This window comes from Furipterus horrens, unplaced genomic scaffold, assembly GCF_987537825.1.
Source record: "Furipterus horrens unplaced genomic scaffold, mFurHor1.1.pri manual_scaffold_5, whole genome shotgun sequence".
NCBI classification, from domain to species: domain Eukaryota; kingdom Metazoa; phylum Chordata; class Mammalia; order Chiroptera; family Furipteridae; genus Furipterus; species Furipterus horrens.
In genome coordinates this window covers 194,717,960-194,737,479 of record NW_028327175.1, presented here as the reverse complement: position 1 = coordinate 194,737,479, position 19,520 = coordinate 194,717,960, and the positions used below count along the sequence as shown (strand labels likewise).

The 19,520-nt window shown below is 38.9% G+C and overlaps 1 protein-coding gene and 1 non-coding gene across 2 annotated transcripts in view; both read left to right on the top strand.

Annotated features, from left to right (window-relative positions):
- The first annotated feature begins 1,914 nt into the window (after positions 1–1,914).
- The window catches only part of EIF3A (eukaryotic translation initiation factor 3 subunit A), a 37,488-nt gene continuing 19,882 nt past the window's right edge, over positions 1,915–19,520 (top strand). Inside the window, exons 1-8 of the mRNA XM_090278678.1 lie at positions 1,915–2,109; positions 8,514–8,704; positions 8,857–8,993; positions 9,368–9,531; positions 11,521–11,720; positions 13,013–13,221; positions 14,695–14,866; positions 18,882–18,986. Coding sequence (XP_090134804.1) covers positions 2,061–2,109; positions 8,514–8,704; positions 8,857–8,993; positions 9,368–9,531; positions 11,521–11,720; positions 13,013–13,221; positions 14,695–14,866; positions 18,882–18,986 — 1,227 coding nt within the window. The 5' untranslated portion in view covers positions 1,915–2,060. The remainder of the gene's footprint in view (positions 2,110–8,513; positions 8,705–8,856; positions 8,994–9,367; positions 9,532–11,520; positions 11,721–13,012; positions 13,222–14,694; positions 14,867–18,881; positions 18,987–19,520) is intronic.
- On the top strand, positions 19,304–19,435 carry LOC150010707 (small nucleolar RNA SNORA19). Its single transcript, XR_016511562.1, has one exon. It is a non-coding gene; the product is annotated as a small nucleolar RNA SNORA19 (small nucleolar RNA).

The window sequence follows — 19,520 nt, the reverse complement described above, 5'->3', positions numbered from 1 at the left end:
ACAGCAAGTAACTATGCTTTTCTCCTGGCCCAAAACAGATCCCATCTTGTCCCTATTGCACCAGTGAATCGTCAAGTTCTTGAAAGCAGGCATCCTATACCTTTATTTCCAACATCTAATAGTATGGCTATTAGTTGGTACTGAATACCTGTTGGTTGAATTGAACAGGTAAATTTATCCTGGAAATTGACATTACATATTTACTTATTCCCAAATATAGTACTAGGCTCTAAATAATTTTACTTAATGCACTTTAATGATTGTTGACTATTAGATTAGCAAATGCTTCACGTACTTTGAATAATTTGAAAAAGGAAAAGTAAAGAAACATATAGAGATACTGGATTTCGTTTTACCTTCCAATTTTTTTTTGTGTTTGTCTGGTTTTAGGCCTACCAAAATAATGAGAGTATTAAGTAATAAGGTAATTTTACCATTTTTACTCAGATATAATGAAAAGAATGTTTGGAAAGCTTTTTCTGCTCTTTATTTTATTTTATTCTGTTGGCCTACTCTCTATGGCCTACTATTTTTCTACCTACAGCATTTAAAAGCTATATTTGCTCTTAGGTTTAGCTCTTTAATTTCGACTTCATTATATACACAAACAAGTCTCTTGAATCCTGCTCCATAAAACATTCCTACAGCTTCTTAGTATTCATTGCTCAACCCTGTCTGGGTCTCAGTTTTTGGGAGTTAGCTCAGACATTTAGAATGGTTTAAGCATTTTTGGAGGAAGAACTCTCTGAATTTCAATTTTAAAACAATCTTTTTTTAGAATTTGTTATTTATTTTGTCTGCATATCCCAGATCTTCTTTCTTTACAATGATATTTACTTAAATAGAAAAAATGAGGGGGAATGCTTTTTGTGTATATGTACTGTGGTTTCCTTGTTCATTAATGTAGTCCTCATTAACTCACGTATACACTCCATTATTACAAAATGTGTAATAAAGTTGCAACAATTTATTCCACTGCTGCTTTCTGAAATTTTCTTCTGAACTCATCTTAATTTCATACCACGGGCTTGCGTGATTAGACTTGGTTTAAATAAGACTTTCAAATTCTAGGTATAAATAATGTTTGAACATCAAGATGATTAATCAATAATAAAGACTGCAGCAAAGGGTCTATTATAAATTGCTTTTCACTAACGCTCATTTTTCTTAGGTTTGTGATGTGTGCTTAATGTAAAGGCGACAACACGCCACGCATTTTCGAACACGCAGGTCTGTTCGGCTGCAGCAGGGCTTTTGCCTTTTGTCGGATTGCTCTGTCACTAGTCTGCCCCATTTTAAAAGCCTCCCCTTGCCTGAATGCCCTCATTCCTCAGGCAATGTCTGTGTAACCACCTTTCTAGTTTTACCTCGATATGAAAGAAGCTTGCTTATTTGTCCAGTAATCTACTGCGTCCCTCCTCCCCAGGCTAGTCCGTGATGTGACAGGTCACCGCTTTTTACAGAGGTGAGCTTCGCCGACCTAAAGATACCTGCTCAATGCACTTCTGTTAAACGGATAAATTCCGCATATTCACTCCGCCAAGACGGGCCATTCCCCAGGCGGACAGCACGTGACTGTAGCTTTGCATGACTCCGCAGAAGTCACGGTAAAAATGAATCTCTGCAGACGCATGTCTTCCAGCCAAACAGAAACCCTGACCCAAATCTCACCTTTCCCACCCCGAGTCTCGCTTGAGCAGTAAGGGCCCCGAGACCGGCCTCCCTAACGTTCAACCTCGGAGTTCCAAGGGATCACCGAAGCGCGGCAATGACGCCGGGCGCCGCCACGTCAGCCGACGCGCGTAAACCTCAGGGCGCCTGCGCGCGCGGGAGAAGGGCGGTGCGCCCGCGAAGGACCGCCTACATCCGGGGTCTTGGCGGCGGCGCTGGCGCCGCTGTGCGGAGGTCACGTGGCTCTCTCCTTTCCATCTCCGGCTGGCTGGGCGCGGGCGAGTGCTAGCGAGGCGCGTGGAGCCCCGCGCTGGTTCCCCTTCGTCTGCTCTGCTGGCCCGGATCACGAAGAGTTCACTCACTCCGTGTGAGCTGACCCTGCCGCCAAGATGCCGGCCTATTTTCAGAGGCCGGAAAATGCCCTCAAACGCGCCAATGGTGAGTAGGAGAGCGGGGCGCACCGGGCTGGGGCGGTCGCGGCCTCAGAGGTCGAGGGTCCCGGGCCTGCTTCTCGCTGCTCCGCTGCCCGCCTGCGGCGCGGCCGGAGACGAGGTGGATGCGGTCTGGCCGCCACCGTCCCAGCCCGGGGTTGGACGTGGTTTCTCTTTTCACCCCAGCCGACCGGGGACGGGAACCGTCGCCCTGGGGGCTCCTCATTTGCCCCGCCGCCGTCTGGTGCGGCTTGGGGGCCGCGGTCCGGGAGACTGTGCTGCCGGGCTGCAGTTCCCCCACCCTGGCTCCCTCCGTCTTGCCCCTCGGGCCGCGGGTCTTTCGTCTGCCTAGGCCCCGCGCCCCGGGCCGCCATCTGGGAGTGCCAGGGAGGAAGAAACATGGCTCCCTCCCGGGGACAATGCACGCGAGAACCTCGGCTCCACCTCCCGCCGGGGCCGGCAGCGGGGCAGTCCCACCCCCGGGCGTCCCGCGGACCCCTCCGCCTCCGAAATGGAGCGCGCTTCTTCGCTGGGTCGGGGTCCACTCACCCTACTCTCCGGCCACTGTGTCTCTGCCTCGGGGACTCTGACCCATTTAACCTGTTTCAGTTTTTTTCTTTCTGGCATTGATTATTGGCAGCCCCAAAGCCTGTTCGGAATCCCAGGAAGTTGGAACGGAGTTAATGCTGGAAGAGGGAGACTTAAAAGTTCTCTCTAAGATAACCAGACTGAGGCCGAGGGGCAGAGAGCATGGTTTGCCCAAGGTCACTCGGGGAGTTAGCTGTTCCAGGGGATGAAACTGGGAGGTCTCTTGACTTCACCGATGAGTCGTTTTTCTCGCCACAGCGTCGCTGCCTGCGATTTGTTTCCACATGTGTCCCAGGGCCACGGGCTCTTTTGGGGAAACTTGTGCTTGTTTGTATTCAATAGACATTTATTACGTTGGCATTATGGGGGTACAAATGTATTATGCCTGTCTCTGGTCTTTAAAAACTTTCTGGTTTAGCACCCCCAACCCCCCAGCCTAACTGTGTTAGGGCGTCCAGAGCCCTTATTTTCACCCTTCCTCCACCCAGACAAGTTTTGGGTCTGGTCCATGTTGTAGATGGATGTACTGTGCGTGTTACAGTATTATGTTTGTGGAGCTTATTTTGTTAAGCTGGTTTGAAAATTCCTCTTGCGAAAAAGTCAGTGTCTGTCATTACATAAAATGGATACTACTGATCATCTGTCAGGGCCAGAGATGTGTTTGTCACATACTTATTGTTTTAACGAAAAGCAACAATTTGGGGGGAGGGTTAACAGTCTATGGAATAAGGTCATTCTACATTCTATGGAATACAGTAATTGTTATAAAGAACAGTTAAAACTGTGATTTGAGATTTGACCGGTACTCATTCTAACCAGCCATCTGATGGCTAGAACAGAGGAGAAGTTTAAGTTTATAGGAAAGAAAACAAGTTTATCAGTACCAAATAAAAATAAACTAACAAGGTTTAAAGTTTAGAAACTTAGAATTAGATTAAGTGATTTGTGTAAAATTACTACTGGGTTTGCTGTCGTGGATCTATTTTTTTTTTAATTTGTTTATTTTTATTTTATTTTTAGAGAGAAGGGGAAGGAGAAAGAGAGGGAGAGAAACATCACTGTGTGGTTGCCTCTCACTTGCGCCCCCAACTGGGGACCTGACGTGCAACCTAGTCATGTGCCCTGACTGGGACTCGAACCAGCGACACTTCGCTCGCAGGCAGACACTCAATCCACTGAGCAACAGCAGCCAGGGCTCCTGGATATGTTTTACCAACAGGCACCCCCCTCCCCCATTCTAAACAGGCTCAAGCACTGTAATCTCTATGGCTTAAATATTAATTTTGTGTGTTCAGGCTTTATTTCCTTCATCACTCCCCCCTTCTGAATCTTCATATGAACTTAATATTTCAATAACTTTTGAAAATTAAAAGAGATACATGACGTGTAACAAATCTTAAAACTATTTTTTTCATGTTTCCTCAGTTGACATTGATTCATAAAGGGGAAGTTGGGGAAACCATCTGAAATTAAAGTAGGCTAGGTGTGAAGGGGGATACTGCTTGGGTCAGGGAGTGGACTTTGTTTCTGTACCTTTGAAGGAAAGGCTTTGCATACTCCTTGCTGCAGCCCTGTTAAGGTGCAGGACGGGTGTTTCTGTGGTGGAGATGGAATGTCTTACCAGTCATGTAGTAATTTCTTTACCTTTTGATCTTCTGAATAAGAGGTCTCTTCACACAAAGTATCAAAGTGAGCGGAATGGGGATGGCGTATGGCACTGATTACAAAACTAATAAACAGGATAATAAAAGCACATTTCATTCAATGGAAATACTCTCATTTTATCTAAATGTGTTATTGGTAACCTCAAACACATTTAGACCTAATCCATTGCATTATCTCATTAAAATGTGAATACATTTGACAATAGTCCTTTAGGCTACCCTAATTCTTTACATCAGGACAGTGTTTTTGGAAACAATTACAGTAATCAGGAAGGTAGGAGCTTGGCCCAGCAGTGACCAAATAATTCATACCCTGTATCCCTGGGGAAAAGCACTTTTCCCAGATTATGTTGTAGTGCCAAATTAGCTGCTCCTGACCCAGCAACAGCTTTTTAATTAAACTACACCAAGGATTTAAAAATAAAGTTGTTATTAAACCCACAAGTTGTGTAACATTATAGCTTATCTACCTGGTCTTGCATTAATAAACTAGTACAGTTGAAGGGTCCACCTAAACTTTTTCCTTGTAGACAGATACATAGGCAAACTCAGAATGCTCACCCTCCTGCTAATACAGTTTAAAACTTCAGATTTTTATTTTTATTTCAAGGGTATCAATCTGTAAAGGAACATTCTTTTAAACATTGCAGTAGAGCTTTTAGTTCTTTCCAGCCTCAGTCTCCCCCGCCCCCGAATTAGATAATTCAGAGGAACTAAATCCTCCTTGTATATTAAGGGTAAAGACATTATGAATTATCATGAGAAATCTGTTTCCATTCTAGTTTTCCTTTTAAAAACACTTTGCTGGCATCGAAGTTTGTGTGTGTGTGTGTGTGTGTGTGTGTGTGTGTGTGTGTGTGTGTGTGGTAGTTGAGGTGTTCGTTCTATTAAAAATTATTTTTTTAATGCATTTATTTGGCTTGTTTGACCCTACTTCAGAGTTGAAAGTATGGTCTGGGATTTGGAATCATAAATTTTGAGTGGCTGTTTAGGAAGTAAAAAATACTTTTAGTCCTATTCCTAAACAAGGCATTTTATTTTTTAGAATGACATAAGAAACCACAGTCTTCCTTATAAAAATTAGAGATTGGGAACGTGAATTATTTTTAGAAAGTTTAGTATCTTGTCATGCTGGGGCCAGGTTTCAATTGGGCTCTCTTTGTGCATATTTTATGTTACAAGATATTGATAATACTTAACAGTCACTAGTGTAATATTTAAATCTTCAATATAGGATCGAGAGTTGGATATAATAGGTTATTTTGGTGCTATTGTTGTGATACTCTTTTTTTTAGATTTTATTTATTTTTAGAGAGAGAAACTTGACTGGTTGCCTTTCTCATGTGGCCCCCAACCGTCCCCCAACGGGGACCAGCCAGCAACCCAGGCCTGTGTCCTGACCTGGAATTGAACAGGTGACCTTTTACTTTGCGGGGGGATGCCCAATCAGCTAAGCCACACCGGTCAGGGCTGTTGTGGTATTCTTAACTGAAGACATTTTTGGCTTATACATACTGTTTTTCTTCTTAAATAGTTGTGAAGAACACCTAAAGTTCTGTTGGAGTTTAGAAAATAACCTTATATGCATGCTCCAGTAGTAAACTAGGTTAGTTCACCCCTTAAGATAGGAAAGGTTTATTATCCCAACAAAGTATTTAACTGCTTGTACATCTCTGTTTCATTTTGTAGAATTTTGGGGAGGGCTAATAAAATTGACAACTGAAAATGGACTTACTGTCATAATGGCAAGATTAGTATTGCGTTTTTAACTTCAAGTATTGAAGAGAGGTTTGCATTCATTTATATGTGAGGAATATTATTTGATATGGGATGAAGTAGGATATTGTGTAAAGATACTTATTTCAGTATGTTGTGTTGTGATTTATACTGTTGTAAGCTTTTTACTGTATTAGAAAGTTATGTTATTTGTAGCTTTCCTGGGGGAAGGAATGTTCACAATCAACATTCCTAAAAGATGTACTAATTGGAAGAAGAAATACTAGAGAATTACTAAATCTGTAGATCTAGTAAAACCCTCAAATAAGGGATCTTTTTGCCTATTCTTTGCCTAGCACAGAGTTGCATGGTAGATAATGCTGTATACATTGTTAGTTTAACTCTTAAAGAATTCCTTGTCAAATATATATTTTTAAAGATTTTATTTATTTTTAGAGAGAGGGGAAGGGAGGGAAACATTGATTAAGGTTGTCTCTCATACACGCCCAGACTGGGGACCAGACCTGCAACCCAGGCATATTCCTTGACCAGGAATCGAGAAGTCAAACCTACATTCTTTGCTTTGCCGGACAGTGCCTATCTAACTGAGTCACATTGGTCAGGGCACAAATAAATTTTTATTTTTTTAAGGAGAAAGATAAATGATGATTTAAAAAAATGGAGATGTAGTATTTTAAGACATTTTTTGATAGTGTAAACTAGTATTTTAGTTCTCTCAAATTATTTTTCAGGTGTTCAGTGAAAAGTTTCTGTCTGTGAAATATGGCAATTGTTGAATTTTAAGTTGAACATAACCAGATGAGTTATGTTAAATAACCTCTTTCCCCCCAAGTTTATTGAAGATTTGTGCAAAACAAAGCAAAAAATGAGAAAAAATAAGATAAACTTCAGTCAGAAATAATGTGATAGAGGAGCCTTTGCTTTTGACTGAATTTCAAAATGAGCAATATAGGTAAAATATGGGATTAGAACTGGATTTTGAACTATTGCCACATATAGTATGACTTCAGGTTTAGGTGGTGGTAAATTCAAGAGTATGTTTCTTTGCTCTGTGTTCTAAAATGTTTTCTCCCAGTTTTTAAAAATAAACTTTAGGACCTGGCTGGTGTGGCTCAGTGGACTGAGTGCCAGCCTGTGAACAAAAGGGTCGCAGGTTCGATGCCCAGTCAGGGCACATGCTTGGGTCGCGGGTCAGATCCCCGGATGGGGATGCGAGAGGCAACCACACATTGGTGTTTCTCTTCTCCTCTTTCTCCCTCCCCCCTCTCTAAAAACTAAATAAAATCTTAAAAATTAATAAATAAAATAAATTTATATTTCATAAGTTTGAGATTTGTAGAATTATTGCAAAGATAGATAGAGTTCCCATATATACCACACACAGTTTCCCCTATTAATATCTTTTATCAGTATGTTGGTACACCTGTCACAACAACTAATGAGTAAGTACCCAGTACATTATTATTAACCAAAAGACACATTTCATTCATATTTCTTTAGCTTTCCCTAATGTCCTTCTTGTATTTCAGGATGCATCACACTAAGTTGTCTTATGTCCTTAGACTCCTGGTTCTTAAAATTGGTTGGGCTTTCCTTTGAGAGGTACTGGTCTATATTTTGTAGAATGTTCCTCAAATGGGATTTGTCTTAATATTTCCTCATGTTTCCACTGGGATGAGTAAAGAGATACTCTGCTCACGTTTTGGAAGAATAAGTTTTGTTAAATTGTTGGTTCTTCCAAACTTAATGTATAGAATAACCCAGTTGAAAATCCCAGTGAGCTCTTTTGTTGTAGATATCTACAAACTATGTCCAAAGTTTCTAAGGAAAGGCAGAAGACCTACTATTGCCAGCACAATGTTAAAGAACAGTGTTAGAACACTCATACTACCTGGTTCTGAGACTTTACCATGCATTCTTTTATAGCTATCAAGACAGTGAGGTATTAGCAGAAGACTGGACACATAGACAGAAAATGATCAGAATAGAGAGCCCAGAACTAGACTGACCGAAAAGTCGATTGGTCTGAAAGGAACGTCAGTCTCATGTATTTTTCTGCCTTTAGTCTTGGCATGAACTAGAAAAAGTTACATCAGCCAGAGCACTGGTGATTAAAGTCATATTTTTCTTCATTTGTGGGGAAGATTTTTTTCCCCCTCATGACTTCAGTTTCAGGAACTTTAAAATCACTTGGTATTGAATGAAATCTAGTTTTACCTGTAGACCATATTTTGAGCTAGTGCCAGGTTTTCATAGTTTTACCTTGGATAATTTTAGCATAGCTTTAGAAGTCAAAAATAAATGTGACCTAAAAAGAGATGGTGATGAGTTCAGAAGTTAAAACAGACGATTTAAAAAGCAGGATTTAGACTTATGTATAGTATATATCACTGATTTTAATTCTCCTGAATTACTTTTCCAGAATTTCTTGAAGTTGGCAAAAAGCAACCTGCTTTGGATGTTCTTTATGATGTTATGAAAAGTAAGAAACATAGAACATGGCAAAAAATACACGAGCCAATCATGTTGAAGTACTTGGAACTATGTGTCGATCTTCGCAAGAGCCATTTGGCTAAAGAAGGATTATACCAGTATAAGAACATATGTCAACAGGTATGAACAGAGCTGAGTTTAATCTTTGATAAGTGCTCTTAGTAATTTTGAGTTTACCTTTCAAAATTAATGTTACGTCATAAACTTTGTTTTTAAAATATTTTATGGTTTGTTGGGAAAAATGTTTTAAGTTCCCTTTTTTCTTTGGTTAGGTGAACATCAAATCTCTAGAGGATGTTGTCAGGGCGTATTTGAAATTGGCGGAGGAAAAAACTGAAGGTGCTAAGGAAGAATCCCAGCAGATGGTCTTAGACATAGAAGATCTGGATAATATTCAAACTCCTGAGAGGTATATGGGTTAAACTGCTAATAATTTCTTCTTAAGTGTTTTTCTTTACATGTGTGTACCATCCTTATTTGAAGTAGATGTTAGAAAGACTGCTTATCTTTGAAATGTTAAATGTATAATAACCAAAAAATCATGTGTTGTTCAAAATTCACAAAAGTGGAAAATTACGACCCTCGTATAGGTGGGTATATACTAATTTCAGTGGTGGTAATTCAAATATTACAACACTGACTGTGACACCTTTAGAGTACATCCAAAGTGGTAGGAAGAATTTGTACTATTTTATAGTTATCATCTGGTTTCGGTGTTTTAGCCGTATGGCAAAGTAGGAACCATGTCTAAAAGTGTTTTCTGCCTTTTTAATCTTTCTGTAGTGTCCTTCTAAGTGCTGTAAGTGGTGAAGACACTCAGGATCGTACTGACAGGTTACTTTTAACGCCGTGGGTTAAATTTCTGTGGGAATCATACAGACAATGTTTGGACCTTCTTCGAAACAATTCTCGAGTAGAGCGTCTCTACCATGATATTGCCCAACAAGGTAAAACAAGAACTAATTTGACAACTTGACTTAAAAATAGAGTTTGCAAAAGAGTAACTGTTAATGTTAACCTCCTGTTCTCCATAGTACTTAGTTTTTATTCTTGTTGAAAGATTGGCATTCATTTGAATAATAAGTGACTTAAGAAATTTGTTTTACTATTTAAGATAATTCTATATGAAATGTATTCCATTAGGGGCTGAAAGACCTTTTAAAGTCACTTTTGAATATTACAGGTGATTGAAAAAAATAAACAACTTTTTGATTGCATTCTGATAAACGAGTTCTACTTTTGGCTCCACTGCTGCATATTCTTGGGAAAGCTACTTAACCATGCACTGGATTTCTAAGGTCTTTTTAAAGACTTGAGATTCCAAGAAGAATACCTATTTTCCTTAAGCAATATTATTAAATGTAGAACAGAGCCTTTCTGGTGACTCTGGGTCAGCATTAAAAGTATGCAGTTGTTGGCTGCTCTGTCTGGGAGTAGCCTGTTCCCTCTCCCACTGCTTCACTAATAGACTCACTTTCACTCTAAGCTGGTAAGAAATAGTATCCAGTTGCTATACTGCATAGACTGTGAATCTGAAGAGAGTATTTGTTTTCCTGATCTTTCCCTTGTTGTCACTGGTCTTGCTGTCGGTGCAGCCTTTTAACTGTATGGGACCCGAGAAGGGCTCTTGCCTTTTTCCTTCCTTGGCCTTAGCGTGAGCTCGTGGTTCCAGTTCTTTTTGCCATGGGATTGATTGTCACTTGCTGATTCAAGATTTGAGTGACTCTGTGATTATGGGTATTTTACCAGGAGTATTAGAACGTGTGTTCTATTTTGCTTATGGCTAGCATAGATGAATTTTCACTTACCACAAGTAAACTTGGAATTTTTGATAACTAGGATATAAATAATTAACTTGAAGTTGAACTGCATCCCTTTGTTTTGAGAAGGGCAGAATAATTCCCCCGGACTGTTCTCATATTGCGTATGTGACAGTAGAGAACTAGTACTTTAATTTGTACTTGAACATTATTAATAAGTAAATGTCCATTTATTAATAATAAATGATTAAAATATTAATATTTCAATGACAGCAAGCAGTGCATGTGCACGTCTATGTACAGAGTTGAAATTGGGTTCCTGTAAGCCCCCAGTTTGTGCATTTTTTCATTAGTGCAAAAGCTTGCTGTCTCTGTAAGTTCGGTAACAAAGTTCAGTGTACGTTTGACCCTTGAACAACATGGGGGTTAGGGGCACCAGCTCCTCTCGCAGATGAAAATTTGCATAGAACTTTGACTCCTCAAAAACAACTCCTAACAGCCATCTAGACTAGAAGTCTTACTGATAGCATACAGTCAATTAACATATTTTGTATAAGTATTATATGTTGTGTTCTTATGCTAAAGTAAGCCAGAGATAAGAAAATTATAAGGAAAATAAATTTGCAGCACTTATTGAAAAAAATCTGTCTGTGTATAAGTGATCCTGCACAGTTCAAACCTGTGTTATTTAAGGGTCATCTGTATTTTAGGCTGTAATTTTTTTTTTCTCCCTCTTTAGGATTTGAGATGGTAAGTGTTAGAAAGGTGAGCCCTGTCCAGACCTGAATTTGAATAATTTCCCATTTGTAAACTCAGAATTGTAATTTAGTCCTAGGACAGGACTGATGACTGTCCAAAAGGTGGTCAGGGCACATGAGGCGTTTTTTGCCTGATCACTTCTAAACACTGATGATGAGTTTGGTAAATCTTGTTAAAATAACTGATCTCCCTCCCAACCCCCACTTTTTTATTGTTGTTCTATTACAGTTGTACCACCTTTGCCCCATTACTCTCCCCTGCCCTGCCCCCCGCCCCCCTCTCCCATAGTCAGTCCCCACCTGTTGTCCATGTCTATGGGTCATAAAATAACTGATTTTAATACATGAAATAAAACCTATTCAAGTACTTAAGTTGATGATGAAAAGTACCTAATATGTTTTACATTTATGTTTATAGCTTTCAAATTTTGCCTCCAATACACCCGTAAGGCCGAATTCCGTAAGCTCTGTGACAATTTGAGGATGCACTTGTCTCAGATTCAACGCCACCATAACCAAAGTACAGCAATCAATCTTAATAATCCAGAGAGCCAGTCTATGCATTTGGAAACCAGGCTTGTTCAGTTGGACAGTGCTATCAGCATGGAATTGTGGCAGGTATGGTGTGAAAAATACTAGCTTTTCTTTCAAGTAATAATAACAGATATGACTTATCCCCCCCTTCCTGAGTGTCTTCATCTTGATATGTTAATTTCAGTAGCTAGGTCAGGAATTTAAGATTATCTAATGGAGTAGGGAGAGCTCCGGGTAGGGAATCTCAGAATATTTTGGTTCTAGTTTCTAAGTATCAAGTCTGGGCCAAATCATGTAATCCCCTTTGAACCCAGTTTCTGTCTGCACAAAATAGCTCATCCTCAGTGCTGCTCAGTGTGTGTTCAGTGCCTGGCGCCAGTCTATGAACTTTTTATTGGTCTGTGATGAAATAAGTCTAGAGGAGCTACACGTTTACAGAGTTGTTTTATTTTTTAATAGCAATTTCCTGATAGTTTTGTGTCTGTTTACTTTGATTTAAAAAAAAAAAAAAACACCTTGTCTTTCCATTTTATTTTTGTAGTAATTTTACCATATTTTGTCAGAGTATTGGTGGTGACAAGTTGGAAATTAAAAAAACAAACCTGTCCTTCACTGCAGATAAGAGAAGTGCTGCACTGGATGGCCTCCCAGGCTTCTCAGTGTTGCGTCAGCTTAGTTAGCATACGTGGGGGGTAATCCCACATTGGACAGCTCAGCAGTTTTGGGAATAGTCTTCTGCTTGGCCTCCTTACTCGTAAGGATTTCACAAAGATATTTTTGCATGACTCTGTAGTCATAAGTTGAAGCTTTTATATATTTGATTCCCCTAAAATCTATTTGAAATTATAGAGGAAGAAGCTAAAAATCAGTAGTTTTTCAGCCAGGTGAAAAAGTGATTTGATTTCCCACTCTCTCCTTATGAAGTCTTACTTAAAATAACTACCTGATAAACTTAAGAGGAAAAAGTTACATAAAATAAAAGTAAACATGTTCATTATAGAAAATGTGGATAAGTAAAAAGAGGACGATATTCATTTATGATATTAAAACTTGAAAATAACTTCTATATTGTATTTTGTGTCCTTTCCAGATTTTTTCTATGTATTCCCCCAAGTGGTATGCTATTATGCACAGTTTTCCTTAAAAAGTCTGCTGTTTACTTCAAGGAGTTTTAAGAATTTAGTATTTTTGCAATTATGACAATTTTCAGAAATATATCAGATATTAAATTATAGGTGAATAAAAAGAACCACACTTGCAAGCATTTTATTTGCCACTTCTATTAAGTGTTTTGTGCTTTAGGTTTTATAAAGAGATTTGAATTAAACTTTTTGTGTGTGTAGAATGTGATGAGTAATTTATACTACTAATTTCAGGAAGCATTCAAAGCTGTGGAAGATATTCATGGGCTGTTCTCCTTATCTAAAAAACCGCCTAAACCTCAGTTGATGGCAAATTACTATAACAAAGTCTCAACTGTATTTTGGAAATCTGGAAACGCTCTGTTTCATGCATCTACACTCCATCGCCTTTACCATCTATCTAGAGAAATGAGAAAGAATCTTACCCAAGATGAGATGCAAAGGTAAGAATGTTATGGAATTGAGGTTATGAAACAAATACCTACTACTCAATGGCATGGTAGTGTGATACAGGTTAGGGTTTCTCAGCCTCTGCATGGTTGACATGTGGAATATGGATGTTAATAATTCTTTTTGGCAAGGGATGGTGCACTTAGGTAGCAGCACCCCTCATTTCTACCCACTGGATTCTGATAGCAGTCCTTCCAGTCTGTGACGATTAAAAATGTCTCCAGACATTCTTCTTGGGCAGTATTCTTGGTCTTCAGTAGCTAGCTATCTTGTCCAGTAACCAATTCTCCCAAAAGTGCAATTGAGAAAAATTAAATATTAGGAATATCAAATATTAAAGACAGTATTAAGGTATAAGCTTTCTATCCACATACAGGTATTTAGAATCTGTGCTTAGAACAGATTAGACACTTAAAAATGAATACTTCTATCAATTCACTTTTTCTCCTGATTTTAAAAAATATTAACTAAAATATTTGGGATACATATATAAATGAATATTAAGAAGGGTCTATAAGCTAACAATTTAAAGACCAGTTTATTTTTAACATTGTAATCTATTTCAGTCACTTTTCCTTTTTAAAAAAAATACATTTCAATTGGTCTTAGGTGACTCGCATACCATTCTTTTTCTCTTACTGGTAGGCCGTGATATTTTGGTCTCTAGTAGATTTGTGTACACCAAATTGTCTTTCTTTTAGCTTTACAGCAACAATAGAACCAGCTTAAATTAATTTTCTAGTATATTTTTGAAACTCTTGAAGACAGTGTTGACTGTGTAATTTGCTGTCCCTTATGTAATCCAGGTGTGTTTGAGATAAGAAAAAACTTGGTCTTCTTTAAAGTACCTCTGTAATCTCTTCAGAGAATACACTAATGAAAAGCATTAGGTTATTTAGCTTCATGTTATATTCCTTTGCTTAATCAAGTGTGTTGCCTGAGATCCGGTCTTGAAAATGGTGAAGCTGAGGCACCAACCCTTCACTCTAGGTCTGCAGAGCCACAATCGGTAGTGTCCAGCTTTACTTTCCTCTTGCGTTTTAAAGGAGCTAAAATTTAGCTTCTGTTTTCCGCTCTTAATTATGTTCACTTATGGTTCTTGTAAGTTTTCCCTCCTTTCTTACTGTCATTTTTTTCCTTAAATTTTAAAGCTGCCCTAATTATTTTTGTAAGGGAGTATGAAGTGTGCAAATGTGTCTCTTGCCACTTAACCCAGTCTTTTTCTATAGCAAGAAACCATTGACAGTAGCGAGTGGATGGTTGAAGTTCTGATTCTCCACGTATTCATTTTAGTACGGTCCATTTCTTAATCTTGTGCTTTGATGAAAAATAGTTATGAATATAGTTCACATGGTGGTATACATATTCTGTCACTGGCATATTGTACCAGATGATTAAAGAGTAATGTCTTTTTGCTTCTTATATAACATTTACAGATTTAACCGATTTGTAATTTTGTTCTCCAGAATGTCTACCAGAGTGCTTTTGGCCACTCTTTCCATCCCTATTACCCCCGAACGCACTGACATTGCCCGGCTCCTGGACATGGACGGCATCATCGTTGACAAACAAAGGCGCCTTGCCACGCTGCTAGGTCTTCAAGCCCCGCCAACAAGAATCGGCCTTATTAACGATATGGTTGGTATACGTTTGACGATTCTTAGAACTTTGAACAGAAACCTTTGGTCAGGTTTATCATTTATGATTGAATACTGGGGGTGCCGATGCACGGACACATTTTGAGAACCGGCAGAGTGAGTCAGCACTGTGTTCGTTGGAGGTGGTTTGTCTGTAGTGGCTGAGCTAGATTTAAACTTAATGTAGCAGATGAAACTTGGACTAGCTCTGAGGAGTAACATCGACCGGACCACTCAGTAAGAGAAAAATGATGGGCAAGAAGGTTCATGGCTTATTTCAGAGGGCTGTAGGAACACTAATCAAACTTACAGATTTCGGATGTATGATGATGGGGCTAAAATGCAGATTTCTGTGTTTCTCCCACTACATACACTAAATCCGTTTTGGAAAATAAAGCCTAAGATATGTATGTTTACAGTGTTTTACATTGGTGGGATCTTTTCATTGAGCAGAAATTTATCATGTGAGTGCCTGTTATGTGCCAGCCTAGTGATAATTAAATGAAATTTGTATTGCTGAGGCATTTAGATTTTAGGGATTCTGATTCACCGTATTGTGACTTCGTGGTTATTGTGATATACCTCCAGCAAGTTATTTCACACGAAAAAAGAGGGACAGGTGCTTGAGAAAGGGCCTTACTTTCTTGGCAGAATTTATCAGTTTAGGTAAGAACTACAATAAGTTCTCCTGTATTCACTGGGGATACATTCCAAGACCCCTAACGGATGCCTGGAAGTACCAAAAGTACTGAACCCTGTATATACTGTGTTTTTTCCTTTACATACATACTTACGGTAAAGTTTAATTTATAAATAGGCACAGTAAGAGATTAACACTAACTGATAATTTAAAAAAAAAAAGGAACCATTTTTATCGTATAAAAAATACGTGAATGTGGTCTCTCAAAAGCAGTTTCCGGCTTTGGCATATCCAAATTGTCAGCATCACTAGTCTTACTCTTTGTGAGCAGTGAGTTAGATAAGGGTGACTGGAGCACAAGCACTGGGAAGCTGCTGATCGGACAACCTCTAGGACACAGTGTAGATGGGCAGGACAAAGGGATGGTGCATGGCCTGGGCAGGATAGAGCAGGACAGTGTGGGAGTTCATCACGCTACTCAGAATAGCACACAATTTAAACTTGCAAATTGTTTATTTCTGGTATTTTCCATTTAATATCTTCAGACCGTGGGTTAATGAACTACAGAAAGTAAAATGCAGATGATCGGGGGGAGTACGATAATAAATTTTCTAAATGTTGGGTTGGCTTAAAAAGTCCGTTTAGTTTTTTCCGTAAAATAAGACCCATTTTTCATTTTCACCAATAACTTGATTGACTTGTATACTTTGAGTATGTCAGCTGTCTCCTGCTATTGCCTTCTAGTGGGTAGAGGCCAGGGCTGCTGCTAAACATCTTCCAGTGCAAAAGCCCCACAACAAAGGATTACTTGGCCAAAATGTCAGTAGTACCAAGAAACCACTTTTGACACATTTGAGCAGTCATAGCACCTTCTCCACACACTGCACAGGTTTTTTTGCGTATCAGTGGCCTTTTTACCGTTCTTGAAGTAATGTTGCGTATTTTCTTCCATCTTCAGTATCAAAATGACTGCACAAAAACTCACTCATTTTGATAAGCTTCTTTTTGAATGCATGCTGATAGGATTGCTGTCAAAATACAATCAACAAAAATTGTTTCAACTGAAGTTAAAGACAGCTAAGCACTGCTAGAGCCATTGTGTGGAAAAAACTAAACAAACTTTTTGGCCAGCCCAATAGCAGCTGTTTTTGTTTGTTTTTTGTAACATTTTTATAGTCGTAAGGCAATTTTCTTTTTAGTCATCTTTTGAAAAGAACTATAAAACATTGTTTCTCGGTCTTTGTATGTCTCCCTGTTTTTTTAAAAATACTCATCAAAGGACATGCTCATTTATTTTAGAGAGAGGGGAAGGGAGGGAGAGAATCATAAATGTGAGAGAGAAGCATTGATCAGCTGCCTCTTGTATGTGCCCCAACCCAGGACCGATACTGTGGTCCAGCCATGTGCCCTGACTGGGAATCGAGTGCACAGCCTTTTGGTTCTTAGGAACGTCAACCCAACTGAGCCACACTGGCCAGGGCAACTTCCATGTTTTATTCTGCTTTTCACTGTCCTCAGACATCAGCTTTGTGTTTAGCAAGTTTTTATAGGATTTAGGATTAAATATAACAAAAATGGCATTATCTTTAGGAAGAGGTCTTACCAGCAAATATGTTTTAAAATTTTGTTTCTGATACTGAAGAAGTGTGCCAAACTAGAAGTAGAATCTACCTCTTGAGCCCGTGTCTCTTCATACCACACCTTGATATTAAAGTTGGTCTATTTTGATACTGATTTCAGGAATCAGTGATGGAGAGCCTTGGGCCAGCAGCCAGGACAACCAGGTTTGGGTCTCCATTGTGCCCACGGATAAGTGTAGATGTTTATACTGGTTTGTGTCGGGTGAATAGACTAGGTGACTGCCGAGGCATTTATAAATCCTGGTGAGTTTACTATACATCTGAAGTTGAGACCTGAGCTTTGGGCTCATAATGGGTGTAAGCACCAAGAGGATGATTCCATTATCTCAGGATCAAATTAATTAAGTTCATATGAGACTGGTTGTTAGGTCAGAAGGCCATGTGTTAATTTTAGTGAGAAATAATGCTTTAATAGCTTAGGATAGCCTATCTTAGCACAATTCCTATTTGGAGGCGATGTTAAATGGAGAATCTAGAATTATTTGATAGGAATGAAATTAGAGCTGAGGGAATTTTATTTGGATTCTTATACCACACTACATTACAGTATTGCCTTATAAGTATTCAAATGGCATAGGACATTAACCATGCACCCATTTTGCATTGGAGTTAAAGCTTAGTCTAGAGTGCTCAAGTGTGTGGACATCATCCTCTGGGATATGCCCACGTTAGCTTCAGTCTTGTGACTTGGTCTGTACGGGTGTGGATTCCTGTACTTGCTGCGTCCCTGCAGTTACGCTGTGTTTAGGTTAGCAGTTCCCAACATGTGAGGGGTGAAGGTCCCATGTATTCTAGATTTAAAGTACAGGTACGATAAGATTTGGTTTGGGGCATTTTTAGGGTGTAGAAGAAGATGCCACTGTGTGTCTTCGTTGTAAGAAGGATTACGCAAGTGGCATTTTTTGTGTGTGTGTGAAAGGAAGTTGAGTTTCGTTCAAATAAAAATAAAATATTATTAAGCTAAAACTTTTTTAAGAGTACAAATCAAATGTAATTGGGTAAATTCTTGAAAGGTTCTTTTCAGTTACCACTTTTTATACCCCCGAAGAATAGGCACTGTCCTGATTTATAACATCACAGATTTTGTCTATACAGGTATACTTAGGATAAAGTTTATTTTACACAAAATTTAAGTTCATATAAATATGGAATCATGTGGAAATTTTTTTCTAACCATTATGTTTGTGAAATTTATGTGTTCAGTATAGCTGTTCGTTCTTTGACTGTTTTTGTATATTATATGAACCTTTCCCTATTTGTCCTGAGCTTTTCCCGTTTGGGGCTATTTTAAATAGTGGAACCATCATCATTTTTGTGAGGTTTAGTTATTTGTAAACTCTGGCATTTTACTTGTTAATGATAACAGGTTAAATTATTTTGGCTACACGAGTTGTATTTGTAAATATTTTGTTGATTGTGTTTAGAGTTTTTATTTTCTTTTTAAGTTCTTGGTGGGGCTTTTCTCTGTAGGTAGCTGCATAATTTGGGGCAAGAGATTCAACAGTTGTTCTGGATTTCTCTTTGGTAAATGTAAATATTTTAGGGGTCTTTCATTTTCCAGATTTCCAATTCTGTTTTGTTTATCATCTGTTTAGAATCCCAGTTTGAAAATTTCCTATAGCAGTTAAACCTTTCTGTAAAAGTTTAATCTTTATTGTGTATGTTTTTTCCATCAGCACTCAGTCCCCTTATACCTCCATCCCCCCGCAGTTAAACCTTTTTGCTGTTTACTGTAGGTCAGATTCAATGTGCTACAGTATGTTGTTCCTGAAGTGAAAGACCTTTACAACTGGCTGGAAGTAGAATTTAACCCACTAAAACTCTGTGAGAGAGTCACAAAGGTAGGCCTTTGTACTTATTAATTCTTGGTTAGTTTGCCATGTAGCCTGCCTTCCTGCAGTTTTAGGTTGTATTTCTATTTATTAAGGGATAAATATTGTCCTATGTGTTTACTCCTTTACCTGAGGACATCGTATTTTTTTAAAAAGAGGGGAAGGGAGGTGGAAAGAGAGAGAAATGTCAATCGGTTGCTTCTTGTATGCACCTGGAGGACTGAACCCATAACGTAGGTATGTGCCCTGACCGGAAATCAAACCCACAACCTCTGGGTTTGTGGGACAGTGCCCCAGCCAACTGAGCCGCACTGGCCAGGTCTTCATTGCACATTTCGTTGCCTTTTTTTTCTTTATGACAAGAGAAAAGATATTTCTGATGGGCTAAACAAACCTGTGGGGATGAATTAGCAGCGTGACTTAACTTAATCATTGCTGCCGGTCACCTTCAGACAAGTAGTCATAGCTTCGTAATACATTCTGCATTTCTTTGCATTGTGTGATATTTTTATATGTTAAGAAAATTGGAAAAGTTTTGTAGAT